This window comes from Diabrotica undecimpunctata, chromosome 9 (assembly GCF_040954645.1).
Source record: "Diabrotica undecimpunctata isolate CICGRU chromosome 9, icDiaUnde3, whole genome shotgun sequence".
In the NCBI taxonomy this organism is placed as follows: Eukaryota; Metazoa; Arthropoda; class Insecta; order Coleoptera; family Chrysomelidae; genus Diabrotica; species Diabrotica undecimpunctata.
Genome location: NC_092811.1, coordinates 103,134,755 through 103,159,986, shown reverse-complemented (window position 1 = coordinate 103,159,986; position 25,232 = coordinate 103,134,755). Strand labels below are relative to the sequence as shown.

At 32.8% G+C, this 25,232-nt stretch overlaps 1 protein-coding gene across 1 annotated transcript; it reads left to right on the top strand.

Moving 5' to 3' along the window:
• Positions 1-12,987: 12,987 nt before the first annotated feature.
• LOC140451270 (uncharacterized) lies at positions 12,988-13,380 on the top strand. Its single transcript, XM_072545011.1, has one exon. It carries the CDS (start codon positions 12,988-12,990, stop codon positions 13,378-13,380), a length of 393 nt encoding a protein of 130 aa, XP_072401112.1.
• Positions 13,381-25,232: the final 11,852 nt, after the last annotated feature.

Here is a 25,232-nt window from a genome sequence, read left to right as displayed (position 1 = left end):
ACTGTATCGACGCATACTGAGAATACCTTGGACAGACAGAGTGACCAACACAGAGGTATTAAGACGAATGGGTAAAGAGATGGAATTGTTAACAACTGTTAAAAGGAGGAAAGCATCATACCTGGGCCATGTTTTCCGTAATGATAAGTACAGTCTGCTACAGCTTATCGTGGAAAGCAAGATTGAAGGTAGAAGAGGTTTGGGCAGAAAGAAGAAATCCTGGCTGAGAAATTTGAGAGAATGGTTTCAAATACCAGAAGCTGCGAACATAATACATGCGGCACAAAACAGAGAAACCTATCGTTTGATGGTCGCCAACCTTCGGTAGAAGACGGCACATAAAGAAGAAGTGTAGTGTAATTTTGCATTTCTACTTCTTGGTTCTCTTGTCTCCATTCTTTTGTCGTCTTCAAATAGCTCTTTTATAATATATTCTTCCCATCTTTTTATTTTCTCAGCACTTTCAATTAATATTTTTTTGTTTTTGTCCATTATTTTTTCAATACTTGTTTTTTTTTGTATATTCCAGCTGTTTTCCAATCTTTCTATTTCTGCACATTTTTCTGATAGCCACAATTTCTTTAGTTTTTTGATTTATTTTGATGATTTTATTTAAGTCTTTGTATTGTTGTTTTTTTTATTTTGTATTTCCTCCTTTCCGATATTAATGACTTTATTTCTGGTGTTATCCATTGTTAGCTTTTAGAGGATGTATTGCCCTCAAGTTGTTATTGTATGTTCCCAAGAATCTTCTCTAACTCTTTCAATTTTTTTTTGTAGCGTTAAGTTGTATTTATCTTTATACTTTCTGGACTTCCTTGTGTATCTGTTTTTTGATCTGTCAAGAGAGCAGCTCTTTTAGTCTTTTTAGTTTTAGTTTCATGTCTGCTAAAACAAGTTTTGGTCACTTGCTATATTTACCCCTTGGTAAGCTTTAGTCGATACGTCATCTCTAGGACTATGTGTTCTTGATAATGAGTTAATTGTCCTTGCAAAACGAAACTAGCCTCTCTCCTCTCTCATTATGTGTTCCTAGTCCATATTCGCATACTACTTTTATATCACTACTTTTCTTACTCTGTCTATACTCTTTCTTTCCCTACTTTCGCACTTTCGCATTGAAGTCTCCCAAAATTATATAAACTTTCTCTTTTTTGGTTTCTTTCAATTCATTTCATTTGGTGTTTTGTCCAATTCATTGTCTATTTATTTCAAGCGCTGTCTATTTTTTGTTCTGTGCTTTCAGTTGTCGGTGCGTATATTGTAATGAGCACGGCATGGCACTTAATTCCATGGGTGCAATTCTGTTCGTTATCGGTACAAACCCTTTGACTCATCTTTCGGTTTCTTTGTTAATAACAATAGCTACTTCATTGCGATTTTGTGAGATGTTATCATCATAATCATTCTGGCTTTACAACACTACATGGGTCCTAGCCTCCTCAAGAATTTCTCTCCAGTCGTCCCTATTCATCGCCTTCCTCTGGCAAGCACGTATTCCCATATTTCTCATGTCTTCATCGATGTTATCAAGGAACCTTGTTCAAGGTCTTCCTCTTCTTCTCTGACCAATGGGTCTATCAAGGAGCGTTTTTCTAGCTGGGTCATTTTGTTCCATCCGCATTACATGCCCTATCCACCTCAGAAGTCCTATCTTAATATGTTTTACGATATCAGTTTCCTGATATATAATATAAAGTTCGAAAATGTATCGTCTTCTCCACACTCCATTGTCATTCACTGCTCCGTAAATTGGCCTTAGTAGTTTTCTTTCGAAACATCCTAACATGTTTTCATTATTTTTTGTTAGAGTCCAGGTCTCTGAACCATTTCTGTGGTTTATGTCTGCGGTAGTATTATTTTTAGTGTTAAGGAGTGCTTCCAGGTATATAAATTCGTTCACTGCTTTGATGACGTCGTTTTCTATAACAAGTTCGTAGTATTTGTGGTTGCGTGCTTATTTTCATATACTTCGTTTTGTTGGTGTTTATTATTAAACCCATTTTTGTAGCTGATTCTTTTAATGTTACATACGCCTCTCGTACAGCGTTTTCCGTTCTCCCAACAATATTGATATCATCAGCATAGGCCAGGATTTGCACTGATTTATTATATATTTAACCAGTGGTTATGATTTGTGACATGCTTATTACTTTTTCCAGAGCCAGATTGAACAGTATACAGGAGAGAGGGTCTCCCTGGTGCAGCCTGTTATTTATTTTAAAAGGTTCAGACAGTTCCCCCTGAATTCGTACTCTACATTCAACTTTTTCAAGAGTTAGTTTTGTTAAATTTACCAACTAATTTGGTATTCTTAGCTGTTTCATTGCTATTGAACATTTCTCTTCTATTCACAGAGTCGTAGGCTGCTCGGTAGTCCATAAATATGTAATGAGTATCAATGCCATATTCTAGTGTTTTTTCCAAAATTTGTTTAAGGGTTGTAATCTGATGAATTGTCGATTTACCACCTCTGAAACCAGCCTGGTATTTTCCTACTATCCGTTCTGCATATGGTGCCATACGATGACGTAGTACTGTGGAAAATATTTCATACGTTGCATTTAGAAGTGTAATTCCTCTGTCGTTAGAGCATTCAAAGATATCTCCTTTTTTGTGTATGGCGCAAAGTATTTCAATATTCCAATCATTAAGGAGGGATTTCTGTGTCCATATTTCTTTTATAAGCTGCTGTAATGCCATTTTGGTATCATGGCCACCTTGTTTATATAGTTCAGCTGGGAGATTATCTATTCCGGGTGTTTTGGTTCTGGCTAGTTTTTTACCTGCATCTTTAACTTTAAGAATCGTTGGTGGTTCCTCTTGTCTCTCGTCTGTTCCCCTTGCCTCATCTCTTTCGTCTTCCAGGTTTTCTTTTTGTTTTCTCTATATTAAGTGCCTGGGTAAAGTATTCCAACCCATCTATTCAATATATCTTTCCTTGTTGTTAATAGGTCGCCATTATGACTTCTGCATTGTCTTGTGGTTGCCTTGAATTCTTTTCTGTTGATGTTAACTTTCTTATAGAATGCTCTAAATGCTTTATCTTTGTTGAGGTTTTCTATATATTTAAGTTCCTCATTTAGGTGGTTTCGTTTTTTTTTGTTTATTCTCTTTACTTTTTTTCTCTTTGTCTGGTAAGTCTCTACAGTTGTTCTAGTTCGTCTGGTTAGCATCTTTCTGTAGGTTTCATTTTTTCTTTTGTTGCATTCTTGCATTCATCGTCAAACCAATGATTTCTACGGGCACAAATTTCTGTTCCTATTTCCTCTTTCGCTGCTGCTTCAATGTCTCCTTTATTCTGGTCCACTAGGAGTCTATATCTGTCTAGTATTTTTTATTTACATTTTGATTCCTTAGCCTCTTGGTGATGTTTTCCGGGTACCGTTCTGCAATTTTCGCATCTCTCAGCTTTTGTACATTCCATTTTTTTGTATCCATTTTATTTTCTTTACTAGTATTTAAAATTCTATCCCTTAATGTTGAGATCAGTAGGCAATGATCGGAGTCTATGTTTGCGCCTCTATAATTTCTGCAGTTTATTACGTCTATTCCATGCCTTGAATCTATTAAGATGTGATCAATCTGACTCGTTGTTCTTTCATCGGGAGAGGTCCAGGTTACCTTGTGTATGTTCTTGTGTTCAAAATAGGTGCTAGCGACTGTCACATTCAGTGCTGCTGCTAAGTTTAGTCGTAATCCATTATCGCTACTCATGTTGTGTGAGCTATGCTTTCTTATCGTAGGCATGAAAACTCGGTCTCGGCCTATTCTTGCATTCATGTCACCTTAAATAAAATATTAATGTCATTTCTGGCCATCTCCTATAGGCTTGCTCTAGGTCTTCGAAGAATTGTTCTTTTATTTCCCTCTGATTCGTCATCAGTTGTGGCATGTGTATTGATCAAACTGTAATTAAATAATTTTACTTTTAAGCGCAAATAGCACATTCTTTAACTGTAAGCTTTAAAGCAATAATAAGGCGTTTTGTTCTTCGGTTTATAATAAATCCCACTCCATCTATGTGTTAGTTTTCATTGCAGCTGTAATATATGGAATGGGTTCTCTTGTCAAGAGTGCCAGTTTCCGTCCACCGTATTTCCTGCAAAGCTAAAACATCTACGTTATACGTGTTCACTATGTCTAGTAAAGATGTGAGTGATCCAGTTTGGTACAGGGTTCGGGTATTCCATGTTCCTAACTTAATTCCATTTTTCGTTTGCAGAGTCGTCGTCGTGAGTTCCGTCCAGCTGATAGTTCCTGAGGTTCCGTAACATATGTTTTTTTACAGGAAGATGTTGTCAGCCTCTAGCCCAACCCCCAACCTGGAGGGCCAGGGACTCTTCTTTTAGGGTTACCATACCTTAGTCTGTTTTGGTTTACGGTTGGCATTTTTATTTCCCAACTTCCCACCGGTCCTATGATCGGCTAGGGCATTCCCATATCCACCACCTGGGTACGCGTCCGATGGGAGACAGACAACTCCTTACGAATGTAAGGTGTTATCTCCAGAGTAATAAAACATGTAGTTGTCGAATTTCACTACATCCAAGCAATGCTATCTTTAAGCGTTGCATTTCTTATTTCAGGTTATAAGCTTTTCTTTTTTGATATAGACTTTTTACATTCAACGTACTTATTCTTTTGTGCATTTTGAGTTAAATTGCAGATTGCATAGGTGTTTTCTTCAGCATATCACAGAGTTTTCACTTGCTGACGACCTGAAAGGCCCTGTGATCCTCGTGGTGTATGCCTTTCCTGCCGGATCTTGGATTCCGATTACCGTGATCAGTGTTGTGTAATTAATTACAGAGCAGAAATTTTAATTTCTTCAGCGATAAAGACATTCTTAACCAGACTCTGTATGATTATAATGAATTCAAAACAGCACTCAATTGAAGAAAAACATTCGTTTTGTTTAATTTGAAGACGTAAAAACTAGAAACTAAAAAGGGTCCCCCTGTAACTCCATGTTAATGAGTACTACTTCAAGATCTGTTACATATAAAATGTGCAGTTGTTCTATTAACCTCCTAAAACATATTCCTCTAGTTGTATTAACACCTCCGTAACTAGTCCGTTTTTTTATTATTCTCATACATACTATATCAATAAAACTATCTCGTTTTTTATGTTAAAACAAACAGCAACCAATAAGTATGCTAGTTTTATGGTACTCTTCAACTCGATTTTAATCATCAATACATATCATGCCGTCGTCTTTCTGTCGTGTTGGTAAGTAATCGTCTGTTTATCGCATTTTTTCTTAAATTGTCAACACATTTTGTTTTTTCTCGCTGCAGGTCTAGGTTAGGAATCGAGACTCTATCCTTATTAGGATATCACCGAATACATTCACGTTTCATTTTCTTTAGAGATCAGCCTGAATACTGTTTCTACTATTTGAGAAAGTTTTCAGACAGATGTTACTTACTGCAAACTGATAAATATTAAGATGATCCGAAGTTTTTTATTGTAGTGTATATTTAACATGCAACGTATATTATTTTAATGTATTATTGATATATTTTAGCAACAGAACTATGACTTTTATAGAGATGGTAAATAGATTTAAATCAAAAGAACTTTTTTCTCAACTTGGTTAATAACAATACGTATATCATTTATTATTATCCAAAGCAAACTTAACGTAAATATTTCAGTTCTTATTTACATCTTAGTAAATTTACTGTTATAACCATGCATTTTGTCTGTTTTGGGGAAATTAACCTGTCAAATTTTCTGACGATTATATTAAATTGATGCAGCATACGTTGTAAATCATCTTCACTTTGACATTGAACAATAGAGGACTCAGGGAATCACCCTGTCTTATCCTATTTTTAGCTTCAATATTATCAGTTAGTTCTTTTTCTACTTTTTCTTTTAATGTATTGTTTCGGTAGATATTTTCGATCGTTTTGATTACTCCCTTTCGTACAATAACTGGAAAACGTCCTTTAATTTGACATGGCCAAAAACCTTCTTAATGTCCACGAAATATAGATATGCCGGTTTGTTGTATTCTATTGATTTCTCTTGCACTTATCTCATTATAAATATACCGTCGGTATGTGATTTTTCCGAAATAAAACCTTGTTGTTCTTCTGATGGTGTTATAATTTCATTCAGTTTATTTGTTATCACTTGGGTTGTTAATTTTAAAGTTGTGATTAATAAATTAAATCCTCTGTAATTTTCTGGGTCCGATTGGTCTCTCCTTTTGAAAAGAGATATTAGAATAGATGATCTCCATTTTTTTTAAATTCTGATTTGTTCTATTACTTTTTGGAATAGCCTTATTAGTTGTTTGGTCAGATCTGGTCCTCCTTGCATTAGGAGTTCATTCAGTATTCTATCCTATCCAGATGATTTTTTTTTTAATTTCCTTAATGCTTATTTTACCTCTTTCTTCTCAATATTTGTTTATTCGTTTGTCGTTACTTCTGGTATTGGTGGTTCATTATTGTCACCTTTAGCAAATAGGAATCATAAGTAGACCATTGATGATCAACTGAAGTAGTTTATAGTTATCTTATCTCATTAAGTATCTGATGTACATTCGTTTATGCTCTTTGATCGTTAGAAGAACTTCAGTGCTTGTTATTCTTTTAGTCCAGAAAAGGCACAATATTCTCCTACAAAGGTTCTTAATATTGTTCTGAAGCTATTTTCTTGTGGCATTTTAAATTAATTTATATTTAAATAGGAATAAGCCACAATTAAAGGTTAAAATACGTTTATTGACGTTTCAATTTCCACTTCGGAAATCGTTCTCAAAATACAAACATTAGTAAATTAAACAAATTTTGTTTTTTGTTACTTAGTGAAAAATTCTTCTAATAATTTAATTTTATCTGACTCATCTATATTGACAATTCAGACATACCTTATACATTTTAAAGTAGACGACTTTAAAATGATATTGCCAATATTGTTGAGTTGGGTTCCTGGGACGACTTTACTTATAAGATAGTTCATTCGATTACATGAAATCAACTTTAACTTGAGAATATCCGTCAGAAAAGATCATAACATGTAATTCGTCTTTAAAAAGACAAATACATGCCATGATGACAGTAAAATTCTCCTGTTAGTGATTCCATAGTAAATTATGAGGGAAAAACCAGGAAAAAAAACCTCATAATACTATCCCGACATGGTAAGTATTTGATCGTGCATTTAGTTTACCTTCAATAAACACCAAATTCCGATTTTATATGTTTGTTATTTAAAAAACATAAATGATTCATAATGATCATTATTTAATGATTCAAATATAGTCCTAAAAGAAACGGATGGTAAAAAGAGAAAAATCAAAGAAGCGGCTCTAATTATGCTAAATGAGACCAATTGTGTCGCGAATTCCTCGGCAGAATGTAGTAGGATCTGGTTACCCATATTGAAAGAGGAAGTTATTAAAAGAAAAATACCAGTATTGGTAAGTCAGTAACATATATAGAGAATACATCATTTATGTTTTTTAAATAACAAACATATAAAATCGGAATTTGGTGTTTATTGAAGGTAAACTAAATGCACGATCAAATACTTACCATGTCGGGATAGTATTATGAGGTTTTTTTCCTGGTTTTTCCCTCATAATTTACTATGGAATTACTAACAGGAGAATTTTACTGTCATCATGGCATGTATTTGTCTTTTTAAAGACGAATTACATGTTATGATCTTTTCTGACGGATATTCTCAAGTTAAAGTTGATTTCATGTAATCGAATGAACTATCTTATAAGTAAAGTCGTCCCAGGAACGCAACTCAACAATATTGGCAATATCATTTTAAAGTCGTCTACTTTAAAATGTATAAGGTATGTCTGAATTGTCAATATAGATGAGTCAGATAAAATTAAATTATTAGAAGAATTTTTCACTAAGTAACAAAAAACAAAATTTGTTTAATTTACTAATGTTTTTATTTTGAGAACGATTTCCGAAGTGGAAATTGAAACGTCAATAAACGTATTTTAACCTTTAATTGTGGCTTATTCCCATTTAAATATAAATTACAAAGGTTCATTTCGAAAGCTTCGATGTCATTTGTATCCTCAATCATCTAGAGAATGAGACTTGTTCAATCATGCCGTTATATTTGGAGGACAACTTTATACAACAATATTTTACACTTTTGAAAAAAGTATCAATTTCGTATTTGTAAACTAAGTATTTTGTGAAGTAAGGTCTTGCTAATGTTCATATATAGGCCGTAACATTTGCTTTATTCTACAATGTCCTCTATAAGTTTCAGGAATTTCTGCCAGTTGCCAAAAATCTTAAACTTGCTGTTAACCTTTCATGGGATGATATTGCTGTTCTCCTACAAGTATATTCTTTTATGATTAATATACTGCGTCCCTAATTTCAATAAATAAGTGTCTGTGTCAATTCTGAAATAGTTTCACTAGGCATTAGATTCATCACGTAATTCACTCAATAATCTAATATGAGAAAAGTGCTGCGTTTTCAGAAGCCACTTCCGTGACCACTTTGAACGCCGGGTACTTCTAAGATCCAATATTTTTTAACAAAACATCATACTAAAAAAATTAAAGGAAGATACAGTTTATATAAATGATGAGTTAACAAGAAAAGAAAGGGAAATGCAAAAAGAAAAAGAAAAAAGTTGAAGAGATTATGGATATGAGAAGAGCACTAGAAAATAAAAGAAAAAAATAAAAAATCAAATAAACCTAATTAATATGGCCACTTGGAATCTTAGGAAGATATATGAAGCGGAGCAATGAAAATTTTAATTAGGGAACTAAAGAGATATAAAATAGATATTATTGCTGTAAAAGAAACCCATCTAGTGGCAAATGGGACAACAAACATAGAAAACTATACTTTATTTAAAAGTGGAAGCCAAAGTAGGAGATTTGGAGTATGAGTTTTGGTTAACAACACACTAAAAAATGAAGCAACTGCATTTATAGCAAAATGCCATCGACTATGTGCCATACGACTAAGAAGACATAATAGACATAATATGTACATTGTAAATATTCACGCAACCCACAGAGGAAAAGAAGGAAGAAACGAAAGATGCTTTCTACGTACGAGGAAATAGAAACCGTTTTGGGCAATGTACCGAGACGAGACATACTAATAATTATAGGAGATGCAAATGCAAAGGTGGGAAGAGAAGAAATGAACAAGAAAATTACAGGGGGCAAAAGTAAGCACGAAAAAAGCGGAAACAAACCAAATTGATCATGTGGTAATTCAGGATAAATTTTCAGAACTTATAACTAACGTAAGAACTTACAGATTAGCTGACGTTGATTCAGACCATTATATGTCGGAGTTAAGTTAAAGTATGAGTATTCAGAAAAAATAAAACCCTAAAGAAGGCAAAACATAAGACGTAAACATAACAACGACGAATTGAAAACAGAGGAAGTAACAGTTCAATTAAATGTCATAGAAGAAAACTGGCAAATAATCGAAAATAGTATAAAAACAGCTATGAATAAAAATATAACAAAGCATAAAAAAGAAAAGAAGAAATAATGATTGGATACAGAATGTAAAAAAGAAATAGAGTTAAAGCGAATATATAGACAAAAGATGTTGCAAACAAAAAATGGTAATGGTAAAGGAACATATAATGGGCAAAGGAAATTAGTGAAGAAAATTTGCCGAAGGTAGAAAAGAGGGTCTTTAGAGAGTCAACCTTAAAATATGGAAGAAAAATACCAAAAGAATGATTGAATACAAAGATTTTAAAGAAATAAGCAAAAGTTAAAATTCAAAAACGATATACATTAAAGACAAAGAAGGTAATCTGATAGGAAATGAATAACAACAATTGGAGAGACGGAAACAATATTTCGAAGAACACCTGAACGGTGAAATAGACGGGGAAAACGACAATGAACGAGAATTAATACCAATAGATGGAATAGATATTGCAAGACCAACTAAGGATGAGATTGAGGAAGTTTTAACTGCGATGAAAAACAATACTTAAAAGCTCTGGAAAGAACATTTTAGCAGCAGAAAACTTAAAATATGGACAAGACTACCAAACTAATATGTCATATCTGGGAAGCAAAAAAATACCTAAAGAGTGGTGCAAGTCTATAATATACCCAATACATAAGAAGGGAGACCTGTCAAGTTGTGATAACTATAGAGGAATAGCACTCCTGGACGTCACATACAAAAAGTACTGGCAACCATACTAAAGAGAAAAATAGAAGTGTACACAGAAAATATATTGGGCGACTCTCAAGATGGTTTTAGAAAAAATCGATCAACTAGTGACCATGTGTTTATGCTAAAACAAATTCTCTCTGGTGCATATGAATACGACATACCGACCCACCTTCTCTTTGTGGATTTTAAGGGTGCTGATGACAATGAAGGTAGATCAAAACTGATGAAGGCACTACAGACGTAAAATCCCATCTAAGATAACCAGACTGGTACATATTACGCTTCAGAAAATTACAAGCGCAGTTAAGATTAATTAAAAGAAGAGCCAATACTTTAGAGTTCAGAAAAGTGTAAGAAAAGGGGATCCTCTATCCACCACGCTGTTTAATTTGGTATTTGAAAAGATAATAAGAGACAGCAATATGAATAGAGCGGGAACAATATTGATTAAGAGTCACCATTGTCTTGCCTATGCTGATAATATTGTACTTTTGGCTAGGAGTAGAAAAGAATTAGAAAAAATAGCTAAGAATCTAAGAATAAAATAAAATACATGAAACTGAAGAATGAGCAAAAGAACAGCAGAAAACTAAATATGGAAATTGCATTAGGAATAGAAATTCTGGAAATTGAAGAGGTGGAGGATTACATGTATCTGGAAGTTTTTGTGACAAATAAATGCGGAGAAAAAAAGGCAATAGATCTACGAATAGCAAAAGGAAAGGTGTGCAGGCAGTTAGCAAAGAATAATAAAATCGAAAGAGGTATTGAGAAATACAAAAATAAGGCTGTATATAACTATCCTGCGGCCTACTCTAACATATGGGTGCGAGACATGGGTTTTAACAAAGAAAATACAACAGAAAATTGAAATATTGGAACGAAGAATATTAAGAAGAATTTTTGGAGGAAAGTTGACAGAAATAGGGTGGGAGCGAAGAACAAATGCTGAAATTTATGAAATGGTCGGCGAAGGGAGATTAAGCGATTTCGTCAAAGCTAGAACAGAGGCTAGAATGAAGGACAGTGGAGAGGTAAAGAACATTGCATGGAGAACACCGGAAGATAAGAGGAAAAGAGGCAGACCGAGAAGATAGAGGGAAGCAGTTGCAGATCTACAGAAAAGAAGATAGAAATTTGGAGGAAAGAAGCTAGAGACAGAAGGAGATGGAAGAGAATTACTAAGCTATGGGCCTGATGCTATAGCATCACACATTAGGGCGAAATATACAGATTATTCTGCACCATGATGACGCTCTAAAAATTGCAATATACTGCAATATCTGCATATACTCTGCCTAATGTAGAATTCGGGACGGATCACCAATCAACATTTAACGCGCAAAATAGATCAGAGTCCTTAATTAAAAATTTGAAGATTTCAAGCATTTATATAATTATTAAAATATTTTTCTCTCATTTACGTATTTAAAATCGATTAATAAACTGAAAATTACAAATGTTTTATTTTATTTTCCTGAGTCAAAATAAACGACTTGATACTGATCATAATTATCCGTCTTCCGTTAGTTGTTTTTGCGTTATACATTCGAATAAACACGATGGAACAAATAAAGAGAATCTAGCCAAGACTAACTTAGGCACTATTTGGGAAACTATCCGTTTATAGGCAAAGATCATTAAAAATTTAATTGGCCCTAGCAAAAAATATATGCAAAAAATTAGCTATATAAAATTAATATAGAATTATTTATAGCCATAGTAAATATAAAATGCGAAATACTAATTAAAATCACTTTTTATTAGCTTTGTGCCAATCCTCTTAAGAGAATACTTTGCTCGAGTTAATTTGCGATCATATGATTGCGTAAATAATTTCATAATAGAAAATTAACTTTTATTAAATAATATAAACGAACCACAGATTCATCTCAACTCTATAAATAATTCTTTGAGTACTTTCGTAGACGGTACTTTCGATGGGGTCCATTGTAAAAAAATAATTTACTGTGAATAGATCTTAACAGTTCAAATATTGTTCTAAACATCATGTATATTTTTCTCACAGCGGTACTTGTAAAACATGACTTACTTTCGGTTTAAGTAATTACATGGAAGTGCTTTATAAACCATTCATTTTTAAATTAATTCGTAATTATTTTTTTCTAATCTTTTTAATTTATGTACGTGCTACGCCCAGTGTTATTTAAAAAAAAAGTGAGATCTTAGCAAACTTACACCATTCAATTTAATAAAGATCTAAAAGGAATGGAAAAAAATAGATATTTTTCCCTTAAAAACAAATTAGGTAACATAAAAGGATTTAGGAACTCATGTGCGTAATGGTGTGAGCGAAATTAAGTAACGGTGAGCGGGCGTAACCGGGAATGGAATACCATTCCCGCATTAGTCTCTGTTAGTGAGTCGTTATGAAAGAATAAATTATTGTCTTTTTTGTCGTACTGCATCCAATTAAGAAATCAGAAATTAGAAATAGATGACAAGGTGCTGAAATGGAATGCAAAAGAAAATAAACTCACAGAAATTGAAAATGCTTCAACAAAACTAGAAAAATAAGAATGAAAAGAATGGATGAAAAGGAAACAGACGATGCAAACGAAGAAGAAAATGAGTCAAGGTATATTTAGAATAATAAGACAAATACAAAAAAGGGAAAGAGAATTAAAAAATGACGAAAGACATTGAAACATGGAACGTGAGGACGCTGCTGGAAACAGAGAAAAAATGGAAGAACTAGCGAAACAGTTAAGAGAATACAACAGAGATATTACAGGAATTCAATAAACCAGATGGGAGGACATGGAAAAATCGGAAAAAAAAATTATACAGTATGGTATGCAGGCGAATAAAAAAAGTAAACAGCAAACCGACCAAGTTGTCCATAATAAATGTCTATGCACTCATAGAAAACAGTGATGACTTAACAAAACAGCATTTCTATGAAACACTAAAAGAAAACGGCGAGAAAATCCCGGAACAATATAGGACAATCTTTATAGGAGATTTCGACGCACAAATAGGCAAAGAAAATTGCTTCAGAGAGGTTGCAGGTGCAAACTCAATACATGACACAATTAACAATATTGGAGAAAGACTATGTAATTTAGTAGTGGCAATAAACATGGACATAAGTAGTACGAGATATAAACACAAAGACATACACAAAATAACATGGCTGAGACCAGAAACTCTGGAGGAAACTATCAAACAGACCATGTACTAATTAAAAATATACACAGACAATGGAGAAATGACGTTAAATCTCACAGAGGGGCCAACATCTATCCGAGCCGTATCCTAGTGATTACAAAATGTAAAATAAAAACAACGAAGAATGAAAGGTGAATAGCACACAGAAAATAAGACAGATAAATCGAAGGAGCTACTTACCTAAAAATCGGAAATAGACTATTAGTGCCAATAAAAGTAACTAAATGATTAAGACAAGGATGCAGTATGTCACCCTTACTGTGTAATTTATATATTGAGGCAGCCCTCCAAAATTAAAAAAAAAACACTGCCAGGGATTGGGAATCGCCATAGGAAATCACATACTGTTCTCCCTGACTTTGCGGATGACCAAGTCGTCCTAGCTCAAGATTCTTATGACCTAGAATTTATGATAATCTATAAGAAATAACGTGAATGCTACAGAAACGGTCATTGACAGAATAGAAAGAAGATGTTTAAAACGGTTTGGACACCTATTGAGAATGCCTGACGAACGTTGGCCCAGAAACTTCACAGATAAAAGCCCCCTGAAAGAAGAAAAAGAGGTAGACCTCGACGCTCATGAAATGAAGGAATTAAAAGAGCGATGGAATCGAGAGGTTTGGAGGAAGAGCATGCCTTGTACCGGGAGGATTAGCGGAGGAGAACGGGAATACGGCGATAGCCGTCTCCAAAATGTATTGGATTTACAAGTTGGATCCTGTAATATATAAGTACAATCAAAGAAGAGGAATGAGAAAAATACAACGATCAAAGACAAAAGACCAAGAAATTACTTAAATCGAAAAAAATCAAAAAACTCAAAACCATTTTACCAATACTTAAAATTAGGTAACCGAAAACGAACAGCTAACATAGCTATAGAAGCAAAAAAATAGCAGAAGTATTTTGAAGAAATATATCAAGAAACAGATAGAGAAGAAGAAACAGAAACAATAACGAACACGGAACAAGATGAAGAAGAAAAAGAATTGACCTATACAGAAGTGAAAGAGAAAATATGCAAACTTAAAAAAGGGAAAACAGCGGAGAAGACGGAATCTATGCAGAACTTATAAAATACGATGGGAAGGCACTATACAGACAGATTTATGAACTAATACAGAATATATGGAGCAAAGAAATAATACCCGAAAAATGTAAAAAGGGAATTATAGTGACAATCCCTAAACAAGGAGACCATAGAATATGCAAAATCTACCAAGCGATTAATTTACTAAATGTAACATATAAAGTAATGACTGGTATAATTAGAGACAGACTAACCATATATATAGAACTAAGCATAGGAGATTACCAGAACGGTTTTAGAAAAGGAAGATCCACGATAGAAGCTATACATACGCTAAAACAAATGATAGAAAAAACATGCGATAACGACGAAGAAACACATACTTTTTTTAGACTTTGAACAGGCGTTTGACAAACTAAACAAAAGAAAAACGATCCAAGACTAACAAGAGAGTAATATATAAAATAAAATTATAAGAATGATAGAAATGACAATGCAAGATTCCCAAGCAATAATAGACACCGGAAGAGAAAGAACATAAATATTAAAAATAAAAAATGGAGTAAGACAACGAGATGCACTCTCAACTATACTATTTATTCTATTACTAGACAAGATCATAGAAAAGCTGTCAAACGCAGGAACTATAAACAAAGATGCCTTCTTGTACAAGTAACAGGATATGCGATAAGGCATTAAAGAAAACCTTAGCAGAAATAGAAAACCAAGCCAAACTGAAAGGACTGGAAATAAATGAAAATAAAATAAAATAGATTAACGTAAGTAAGAAACATAAGACACAAATGACAGTACTGACAATAGATGCACACAGTTTCGAAGAGGTTGAAACACTCAAATATTTGGAAGTACTAATCAACAGAAGAAATGAAAGTGTAGATATGAAAAGAAGAATTCAAGCGGGAAATACAGCGTTTTATAGAAATAAAAAAATGTTTCAAGATAAGAAAATAAGCCGAAGCACAAAAAAGAAAATCTACAAAACGACTACAAAAAACATTTACATTAACAGCAGGAGACGAAGAGCGATTGAAAGTTTTTGAGAGGAAGATTATCAGAAAATACTGTGAATAAAGAGGAAAAACGAAGATGATGGAACACAATGGATGAATAATACAAGAATGGATGGATCAAGAGAACATATTTAGAGCAATATAAGCACAAATAATTAGATGGTATTGACACATAATGAGAAGAGAGAAGGGCAATCCGTTAAGAGTTATAACAGAATGGATACCGCCATACAGGTCAGGTCAAAATCTTAAGTTGTGCATAATTTCACCACTGATATATTCAATCTGTACTCGGAGCATATTTTTGAAGAGGCCATAAAAGATATTGATGAAGGCATCTCAATAAATGAAATCCAGCTCAATAACCTGCGGTATACAGATGATACGATAGTGTTTTCCAATACCAGAGAAGGGCTACAAAACTAACATAACTGGAGCAAATATGAAAATGAGAAATGAGAATTGAACATGTCTCACAGTACAACTACTTCAGAACTATAATTATTGAGTCGTTAAACAATACCCAAGAGATTAAATGTCGCATCGGAAAGGCAAAAAGTGCATTTTTGACTATGAACTCTGTATTTAAGAGCCATGACCTCACCCTAGAAACAAAAATAAAGCTTCTTAAATGTTACGTGTACTCAGTGCTTCTGTACGGAGTAGAAACGTGGACATTGAAGGCGGAAACTCTACCAAAACTTCAGGCTTTTGAGCTACAGAAGAATCCTGAAGATACCATGGACATACAAAGTCATCAATGAAGAAGTACTGCGGAGGGTGAACACAACCGCGGATTTGGTCAATATCGTGAAGGGCCGTAAGCTGCAGTACTTGGGACATATAATTAGAAACCAAACTATGATATAGCTACTCCAATGCATTTTGCAAGGTAAAATTGAAGGAAAAAGTAATACTTCTGTAGATAACATAGGGTAAACCACCCAGTTATTGGCACTTTAAGGAAAAGAGTTGTTTAAACATTAGATTTGCTAATATAGGTAACATCATTTTTAATATTTTGATTTTTTTTATAATTTACTATTATTACTAAACACAAATTAAATGTCATTTGGAAGTTCTGGATCAAATCCTAATACTGACAGATTTCTAACGTTCTTTTGGAATTGCCCTATTTCCATATTTTTTCCATAGGGCCGTCAATTATCTTCTTTATTTAAAAGCTTGTTTACTTTTGAGTCCTTTAAAATACTAGGTTTATACTGAAATAAAAATGCTTCTTTGAGTACCTTAATCTTAGTATTTCGTTTAACACTTTTTCCTTTCAAGGAATTTTCTTTACTTTTTAGAAATCTTTGTGCTTTTTTTTCTAACTTTTTTCGCTCCTTTTCATTTTTTTCGCGTTCCTTTTCCTCTAGTTCTCTTTTATAAACTGAAGAGGAAATTACAAAACTAGATCTTTGGGTATTACGTATTCCCTTACGTTCGGGAGTTTTGCCCCAAGTCAAACAATCTTCCATGTTACTGCTCTTATTTATAGAGTTTTGACCAATGGAGGGAACTGAATCAAAAGTTGAAATGGCAGCGGATTCTGTAATTGTTTCATGTGCATTTTCTGAGTAAAGTGCTAAACTTTGTATTTTGTTCAGGAACTTCTTCTTAAAGAACAACAGGTACAGATTCTATATCGTAAGTTAAAGTCATCGCTGCTCTCTGTTCTACTACAGACATATCTTCCAAAAACATTTCATCCATTACAATTTGTGAATTATCGCCTTCTTCATTATTTGGATTATTTAGATGTAAAATGTTAAATAGATTAAGTAGTACCTTGAAACTTTTGCTAGTGTTATCAGAATTTTCATTTTTTCTGGATTCTTTTAAGAGCTGTAAAGTATCTTCATCGCATATGTTGCAAAAATCGGTCAAAAAAATTGATTCTGTTGTGGTTTCGCCAAATTTATCTACGATATATTTTTTACCTAGACATTTGCTGTGGTCAATACTATCCTCGTTTCAAGGACAGAGACATATAGCCGGTGGTTCAATAAAAATATTACTATAAAATACAAGAGTATCTACCGCTTCCTTTAAAATTGGAGCAAAGTTAAATTAGGGTGTCTTCTTAAAAACGATTGATACCGATGATCCCCAGGAAGATTGTTTTTAAAAGGATTTGGTCGGGAATTCTGCTCAAAAAATGACTTAACAGAAGCTTGGATGTCTTCTTTTCTTTTCGGAAACCCTTTTCTGTGGCAATCTACAACCCATTTTTCTAATACAGTTTCTTCTGAAATACTTAAATAAGTATTTGGACCATGTGCTACTTTTTTAAATTTGCGTTTAGTCTAAATTGCAGAGGAGCTCTGGATATCCTATATTTAACTGTTGCCGTTGCCTTTGTCATGCCATTAATTATTTCCCGCAAAGCTTCTTGAAGAATTTCTTCATTATATTTTTTTGTATATTTGCTTTTCTTTTGTTCTTTGGGCATTTTTTTCTTCCTGAAATTAAAGGTGCCAATCACTAAAAGTAAATAAATACCTCGGCTACTTAATTATTGGCAGCACTACCAATTACTAGCATTTTCTATAATATGACGTCCAATTGTTGGCATTAACAAAAATAATTATGCTTATGTAGAAAATAAGCATAAAAACGAGGAAACGGTACAATGTAATCCAGAGATTAACCTGATATATCATTCTAGTTGTTATCACAGCCAATATTACAATAATTATAAACTTACCTCTAACACCGATGATGCCCTACTGAAATCAGGTAAAATGTAACGATAACTTAACATCTAACCTTCACTCTCTAATAGTTGGCGGGATATTGACGATTATAGTAATCTACGCCCTACCATAAATAATACATGTTGCCAGATCATTATAAAAGTGGAAGTAAGTACCTACAGTGAATTGCTCCTTAAGTATTTAAAAATAAAGTGTCCACTGCCAATAATTGGGCTAGTGCCAATAATTGGGTGGTTTACCCTATATTTACGAACATGAAAAAATATTAGTTTATCTAAACAAAGGCGTATATATCAAATTACTAGCGTTTTAGTACCGTAAATTAATAACCATATCGTATCTTAAAGATATTATAAAACTATGGAATAATCTGAATAGAATTTTAGTCTAAAACGAATAATTTTACCTAAAATTTTACATAAAAACCAATCGTTAAATAAAATTTTTAAAATATACATAAAATTTAAGCATTTATTTGAAAAACAACATGTCCATGTTTGGAAAATTTTACTTTATATGTGGTTCGTATGGAGTAGTACTTTTTTTATCGATCTCACATATTCAGTTGTGTAAAAATTCCAGATGTCCGGAGTAAACTAGTTTTCTATTAAATGTAGAAAATATGTACAGAGCCTTTAAAGGACTTCACCCACTGTCTAAGGTCTCTTACTTTGTTTAATATAACATAATATTTCAAATTCTATTTAACATATCTTTCTCTTACTCCAAATGTGACACTTGTACATTATCTAATGAAAATGAAACTCAACTCAAACTAACGAATATTGATGAATCAACAAAAAAGGAACTGCTTCAAGTAAGAAACCTTGATCACGCTAAAGCAAAGGCATTTTATGACATAAAACTGACTCACTTTATAAACTATCCAATTTTACTACAAATAAAGTTTTCCAAATCAGGCAACTTTGGTACTATGTATTTGGTGTACACCGACGTCGGGAGCAATGATGTCCATATGTATACCTATCACGAAGGAATGCCTAAACGTGGGTAAAATAAAGTAACTTCCATGATATTTCATTATCTAAAAGATCATATTCTCGATAAAATGGATGAAATATGGTTTTTCTCTAATGTTTGCTCGGGTCAGAACAAAAACTACATGTTTATCCACTTTTCATATATCCTGGTGCATGTACTGAAATTAGCGTCAGAGATAACACACGTATACTAAATACGAGGACATTCATACCTTCCTTGCCATAGTGATTTTAGTCTCATTTCTCGTGCACAAAACGTAGTTGTTAATGTTTCAGAAGAATGGGATGAGCTTATTCGGCGGTCCAGGTCTTAACCTTCTCCATTTAGAGTGGTTAATGCTGAGAAAGAAACTGACTGGTTTCTTATGGACGAAAGTTTTAAGGATTTATTTTTAAAGAATCCAAAACCAAAAATTTCATTGAAACCAGCAAGAATATACCGAATATCTGAGAAGTATCCTGGACAAGTTTTAATACATTAAAGTTATCACGGCTCATGGGCGTTTCACACTACATATTACTGGAAAACACCAAAACAAATAACTCTGATACCAAATAAAGCGAAAAATAAAATAATTCAACCAAAGTTTCGCGATCTAATAGAGTTAACTAAATATCTAAAGAATCTTCTGAATAAAGAATTTCATCTTAATCTAGAACCAGAATCCGGGGAAACCAAGAACCATACTTCAGTCGTAGAACTATTTAGCGATAATAATAGCAGTGGTGGCGATTCATTTTTTAATATATTTTGCTTTCTAACGATTTTTGTTTAAAATATCAATAAAAATATGAAACCAACTTGTACAATTATTTTGATATCCACATTCCTTCCGATGATTATCTTAGGTAAAAGTAAGATTTGAAATAAATTGAGGTGTTGTTTTTCAAATAAACGCTTCAATTGTTTTTCTCGTCCAATTATTTTTCCAAATCAGAAATTTGCACCACCCTGTATATGTAGCAAGTGTCTCTTCGCTGTATACATTTCTTAGAACCGTGTAAACTTACTAATAAGAAATTTCCTTTGCAGCAATGATACACTGAAATGATAAAAAGTAAAAGTGCAATCAAGTCAACATTTTTTAATGTATTCTTTCTTATATAAACCAGATGTTTTATGCAAAACATTGGTACCCAACTATTATGGAATAATCGTTAAATATTTAATAAGTTTTTGTAATTTCTTACGAAATTTGAACTCTCTTTCTTCGACCCTGGCATTGCTAAATATATTTTTACTAAGGTCAATTTAACAATATTATAAGGTGTGTTTATCAATTAAAATAAAAGAAAAATGGTGCATTGTGGACTTATTTTGACAACTATTAATTTTGAATAAAGAAGAAATTTTACGGTGATTTGGATAAAGCATATACCTAAATACGATCTGAAAGTGATACTAGGGGATGCAAATGCAAAAATTAACAGGCAAGAAATGTATACACCAGCTATAATTAAATACAGTTTACATTAGAGAACAAATCGTAATGGCCACTTGCTAATAATATATTTTGCCAAAGAAAATAATCTATTGTTATGAGCACTTACTTTCAACGTAAAGATATACTTAAAATCACATGGAAAAGAATCTCCAAAGATCTCCAAAAGAAAAAGTTTAACCGTATCAGGTGGCAAATTAAAAATATACAGAACGGTTATTAGGCCTATAGTAACTATATCATAGGCAGGGACATTAAATAAATAAAAATAAAAAACAACAAAAAACAGAAAGAAAATCTTTGGAGGAACAATGGAGAATGGCGTTTGGGTATTTGGGTTTGGGTTTGATGCCTGAGGGTAGACTACCAAAAATAATACTGTCAAGTAGCATTTTAGGAGAAAAATAAGAGGACGTCATAGAAGAGGTCTACCCAGAATCAGATGGAAAATAGATGGAGAAGATGATCTAAAAAGACTCAATGTCACAAATTGGAGGATGAAAGCAATGGACAAGAAAGGATGGTACTTAAAGATTGATAAATTAAGCCATGGCCTTACAAGGCTCGCTTCGCTAATTATTATTATTATAATGGCATGCCCCTATTCAATTTAGAGCTCCTCCCCTACGTTAGCTGAGGCTGAAGTATTAGAATTATTTATATTTATTGTGTCGTCAAGAAAGACACCAATAAAAAATAAGCAGCGCGAAATTTGCGAATTGCGTACACAAGGATTTTAACAAGAAGTGATCATGATACGGTTAAAATCTACACTTAGAATTGCTACATATATATATATATATATATATATATATATATATATATATATATATATATATATATATATATGAAAAAGACAGCAAAGATTTGATTTCACGTACAAAGCGTCTATGTATCTGTTGATACGTATTTCGACTTAATAAGTCTCATCAGAACAGTTATTCATAGCCGTTCTCAACGCGAAAAATAATTTTTTCTGTCTTTTAAGAAGCAACAATAAAATGGCTTCGTTATGGACGCAATAGCGACATCTGATAGAAAAATCGGTAAGATAGTTTCGAAACAAATCCAGATTTCTGCTTTAATCTGAACCTTCTATAAATGCAAGGTATAACAGACGTTGATAAAGATGTTAATAGAGACATGGGGAATCTAAAAGTTGCATTCCACGACATTTCTATCAACTAAGCAAAAATCCTTAACGAATTTGTTTCTTGTACTCATACAGAGTAGATCCGAATAAAATGAAAAAGACAGCAAAGATTTGATTTCACGTACAAAGCGTCTATGTATCTGTTGATACGTATTTCGACTTAATAAGTCTCATCAGGACAGTTATTCATAGCCGTTCTCAACGTGAAAAATAATCTTTTCTGTCTTTTAAGAAGCAACAATAAAATGGCTTCGTTATGGACGCAATAGCGACATCTGATAGAAAAATCGGTAAGATAGTTTCGAAACAAATTCAGATTTCTGCTTTAATCTGAACCTTCTATAAATGCAAGGTATAACAGACGTTGATAAAGATGTTAATAGAGACATGGGGAATCTAAAATTTGCATTCCACGACATGTCTATCAACTAAGCAGAAATCCTTAACGAATTTGTTTCTTGTACTCATACAGAGTAGATCCGAATAAAATGAAAAAGACAGCAAAGATTTGATTTCACGTACAAAGCGTCTATGTATCTGTTGATACGTATTTCGACTTAATAAGTCTCATCAGAACAGTTATTCATAGCCGTTCTCAACGTGAAAAATAATCTTTTCTGTCTTTTAAGAAGCAACAATAAAATGGCTTCGTTATGGACGCAATAGCGACATCTGATAGAAAAATCGGTAAGATAGTTTCGAAACAAATTCAGATTTCTGCTTTAATCTGAACCTTCTATAATTGCAAGGTATAACAGACGTTGATAAAGATGTTAATAGAGACATGGGGAATCTAAAAATTGCATTCCACGACATGTCTATCAACTAAGCAGAAATCCTTAACGAATTTGTTTCTTGTACTCATACAGAGTAGATCCGAATAAAATGAAAAAGACAGCAAAGATTTGATTTCACGTACAAAGCGTCTATGTATCTGTTGATACGTATTTCGACTTAATAAGTCTCATCAGAACAGTTATTCATAGCCGTTCTCAACGTGAAAAATAATCTTTTCTGTCTTTTAAGAAGCAACAATATTTCATATATTTCATTTTATTCGGATCTACTCTGTATGAGTACAAGAAACAAATTCGTTAAGGATTTCTGCTTAGTTGATAGACATGTCGTGGAATGCAAATTTTAGATTCCCCATGTCTCTAGTAACATCTATATCAACGTCTGTTATACCTTGAATTTATAGAAGGTTCAGATTAAAGCAGAAATCTGAATTTGTTTCGAAACTATCTTACCGATTTTTATAAATATATATATATATATATATATATATATATATATATATATATATATATATATATATATATATATATATATATATATATATTAGTAATTTGTATAAGATAGAATAATTCCTCGAATTTACCTAGTATTTACATTCTTTATATCATGAAGGATATCGCTCAAAAAAAACTTATTCATTTATTATTAATTTTTGATATGTATTTACACTTTATAGTCCTTAGCTGAATAGGTTAAAGAGTTAAGAACTGTTTGTCTCAAGTTAGTCATTCAGAATTATAGTTGTATTTTTTAATTTGTTAATTTCTATAGATTCTAATAAAGATAGCTTAAGGACTTTATTTTGGATGTGAAGAGGTTGAAATTCGTCAGTAAAAGAATGATTATGAACACTCGGTTTAAACTACCGTTAAAACGCCTCTATATATGAAAATTTTCCCAAGATACATAAGATCACCAAGTTAGAAACTAAATTGAGTATATCCTAACACCAAAAAGATACAGAAACATCATTCGTTGTATAAAAACTTGAAATCATATCACAATCCTCTAGTAGCAAAAATGCAAGTTCTATGAAAAAAAGGTCGCAAAACCTTAACACGGAAATGTTAAACAGGTGACAAAAAAAAACAAAAAATTTCTTACAAACTCAATGAACAACTAAGTAAAGCTCAACGAATAAGACATATTATAGCAAAAAAACAACATAATTCATGGAGGACTCAAAAGATGTTAGATTTAATAAAACAACAGTAAAAAATTAAAATATGCAAAAGCAAAATATAAAGAAACTTACTCACTTATTAGAAAAATAATTGTAAATGCCAAAGGTTCATGGATGATGAAAAGAAGCAAGGAAATAGAGCAAGTATACAGAAATCATGAATGTATCTCATCATCCCCCCGTCATATTTAGAACAGCTGTGAACAAAGATTTGTGGAGTACCATGATTTCTATAGAAGACATGTACCAACATAAGAAGAAATGACATAACAAAAAACTCTCGGCTAAAAATTGCTTTAAAATAGATATCTTCGTAAAGTGAATATTTAGGTTATGGAGGGGCCACTGAAAACTTCGGTACTGATTTCTTCTTACGGAAGAGATTCCCTCTGCTTGCTGAATAATATAATATTCCTTAAGATACCATTTGCAACTTAATTTGTAGTATACCTAGATAAATGACAGCAGCTATAAGAGGAAGGGAAGGCAACATCAGATAATAATTTTATAATTAAATTGTGTTTAAACTACCCTCACACGCGCTATGAGCGAATACCTCACCATATTTATTTATTTTATAAGCAATGAGATTGTCTTAGCTGATACGATAACCTTGACCATCAATGAATGCATTTAGCATCGTTCATGATAGAAGATTTTAACGTTTTAGAATATTTTAGGCGGTCAGTATGCTCTGATACTTGATTGAAGTGATGACCTTTTTCATGTGATGATATTCCTCACTTCGCGTGCAATCACGTTTTTGTAATTTCAAAGAAACTTTTATGTTTTTGTTTAATATTTGGGTAAGTTTAAGGATATTATCATTAAAACATGGATGCCACTGTCATTTTTAATATGTATATTTTAGTAAAATTGATCCGCGTCAAAAACCAAGAGACAATCAGGAAATTCGAGATAAAACAGAGCCTAGAGAAATAAAACGAGAATCTAATAAGTGTGCCTCTTATCCTAAGAGGAAGAACCGAAAAACTCAAAGTACTGAAAGCCAAACTGTGGAAACCCGATTTTTAAGGCTATAACTTTGTTTTTCAATACCATTTATACCAGCGGACAACTACCTAATGGTTGGTCTAATTCACTGTTTATAGCTCTACCTAAAAAGACAACAGCAAAAACCTATGCTGATTATAGAACCATCAGTTTGTAAACACTTATTGAAAATTTTTCTAAAGGTAATACATGATCGTATCTACAATAATAAGTAACCGTACATACAGTTTGGTTTCCGTAACGGGTTTGGAACTAGAGAGGCACTATTTGGAATCAACGTACTTGCTCAAAGATGTCGAGATATATCTGTAGACATATACTGATGTTTTATTGACTTCCGAAAAGCATTTGATCGTGTTAAGCACTCTATATTGATCGAAGCTCTAAAAGACATTGGCTTGGACGATAGAGATGTTCGAATAATTGCAAATTTATATTGGAATCAAACAACATCAGTTTTAGTAGATGGTGTGGAATCACAGGCTCTTAA

Excerpts from the sequence above, each read along its gene's own strand:
- LOC140451270 (XM_072545011.1), top strand. The coding sequence starts at position 12,988 with ATGGTATGCAGGCGAATAAAAAAAGTAAACAGCAAACCGACCAAGTTG.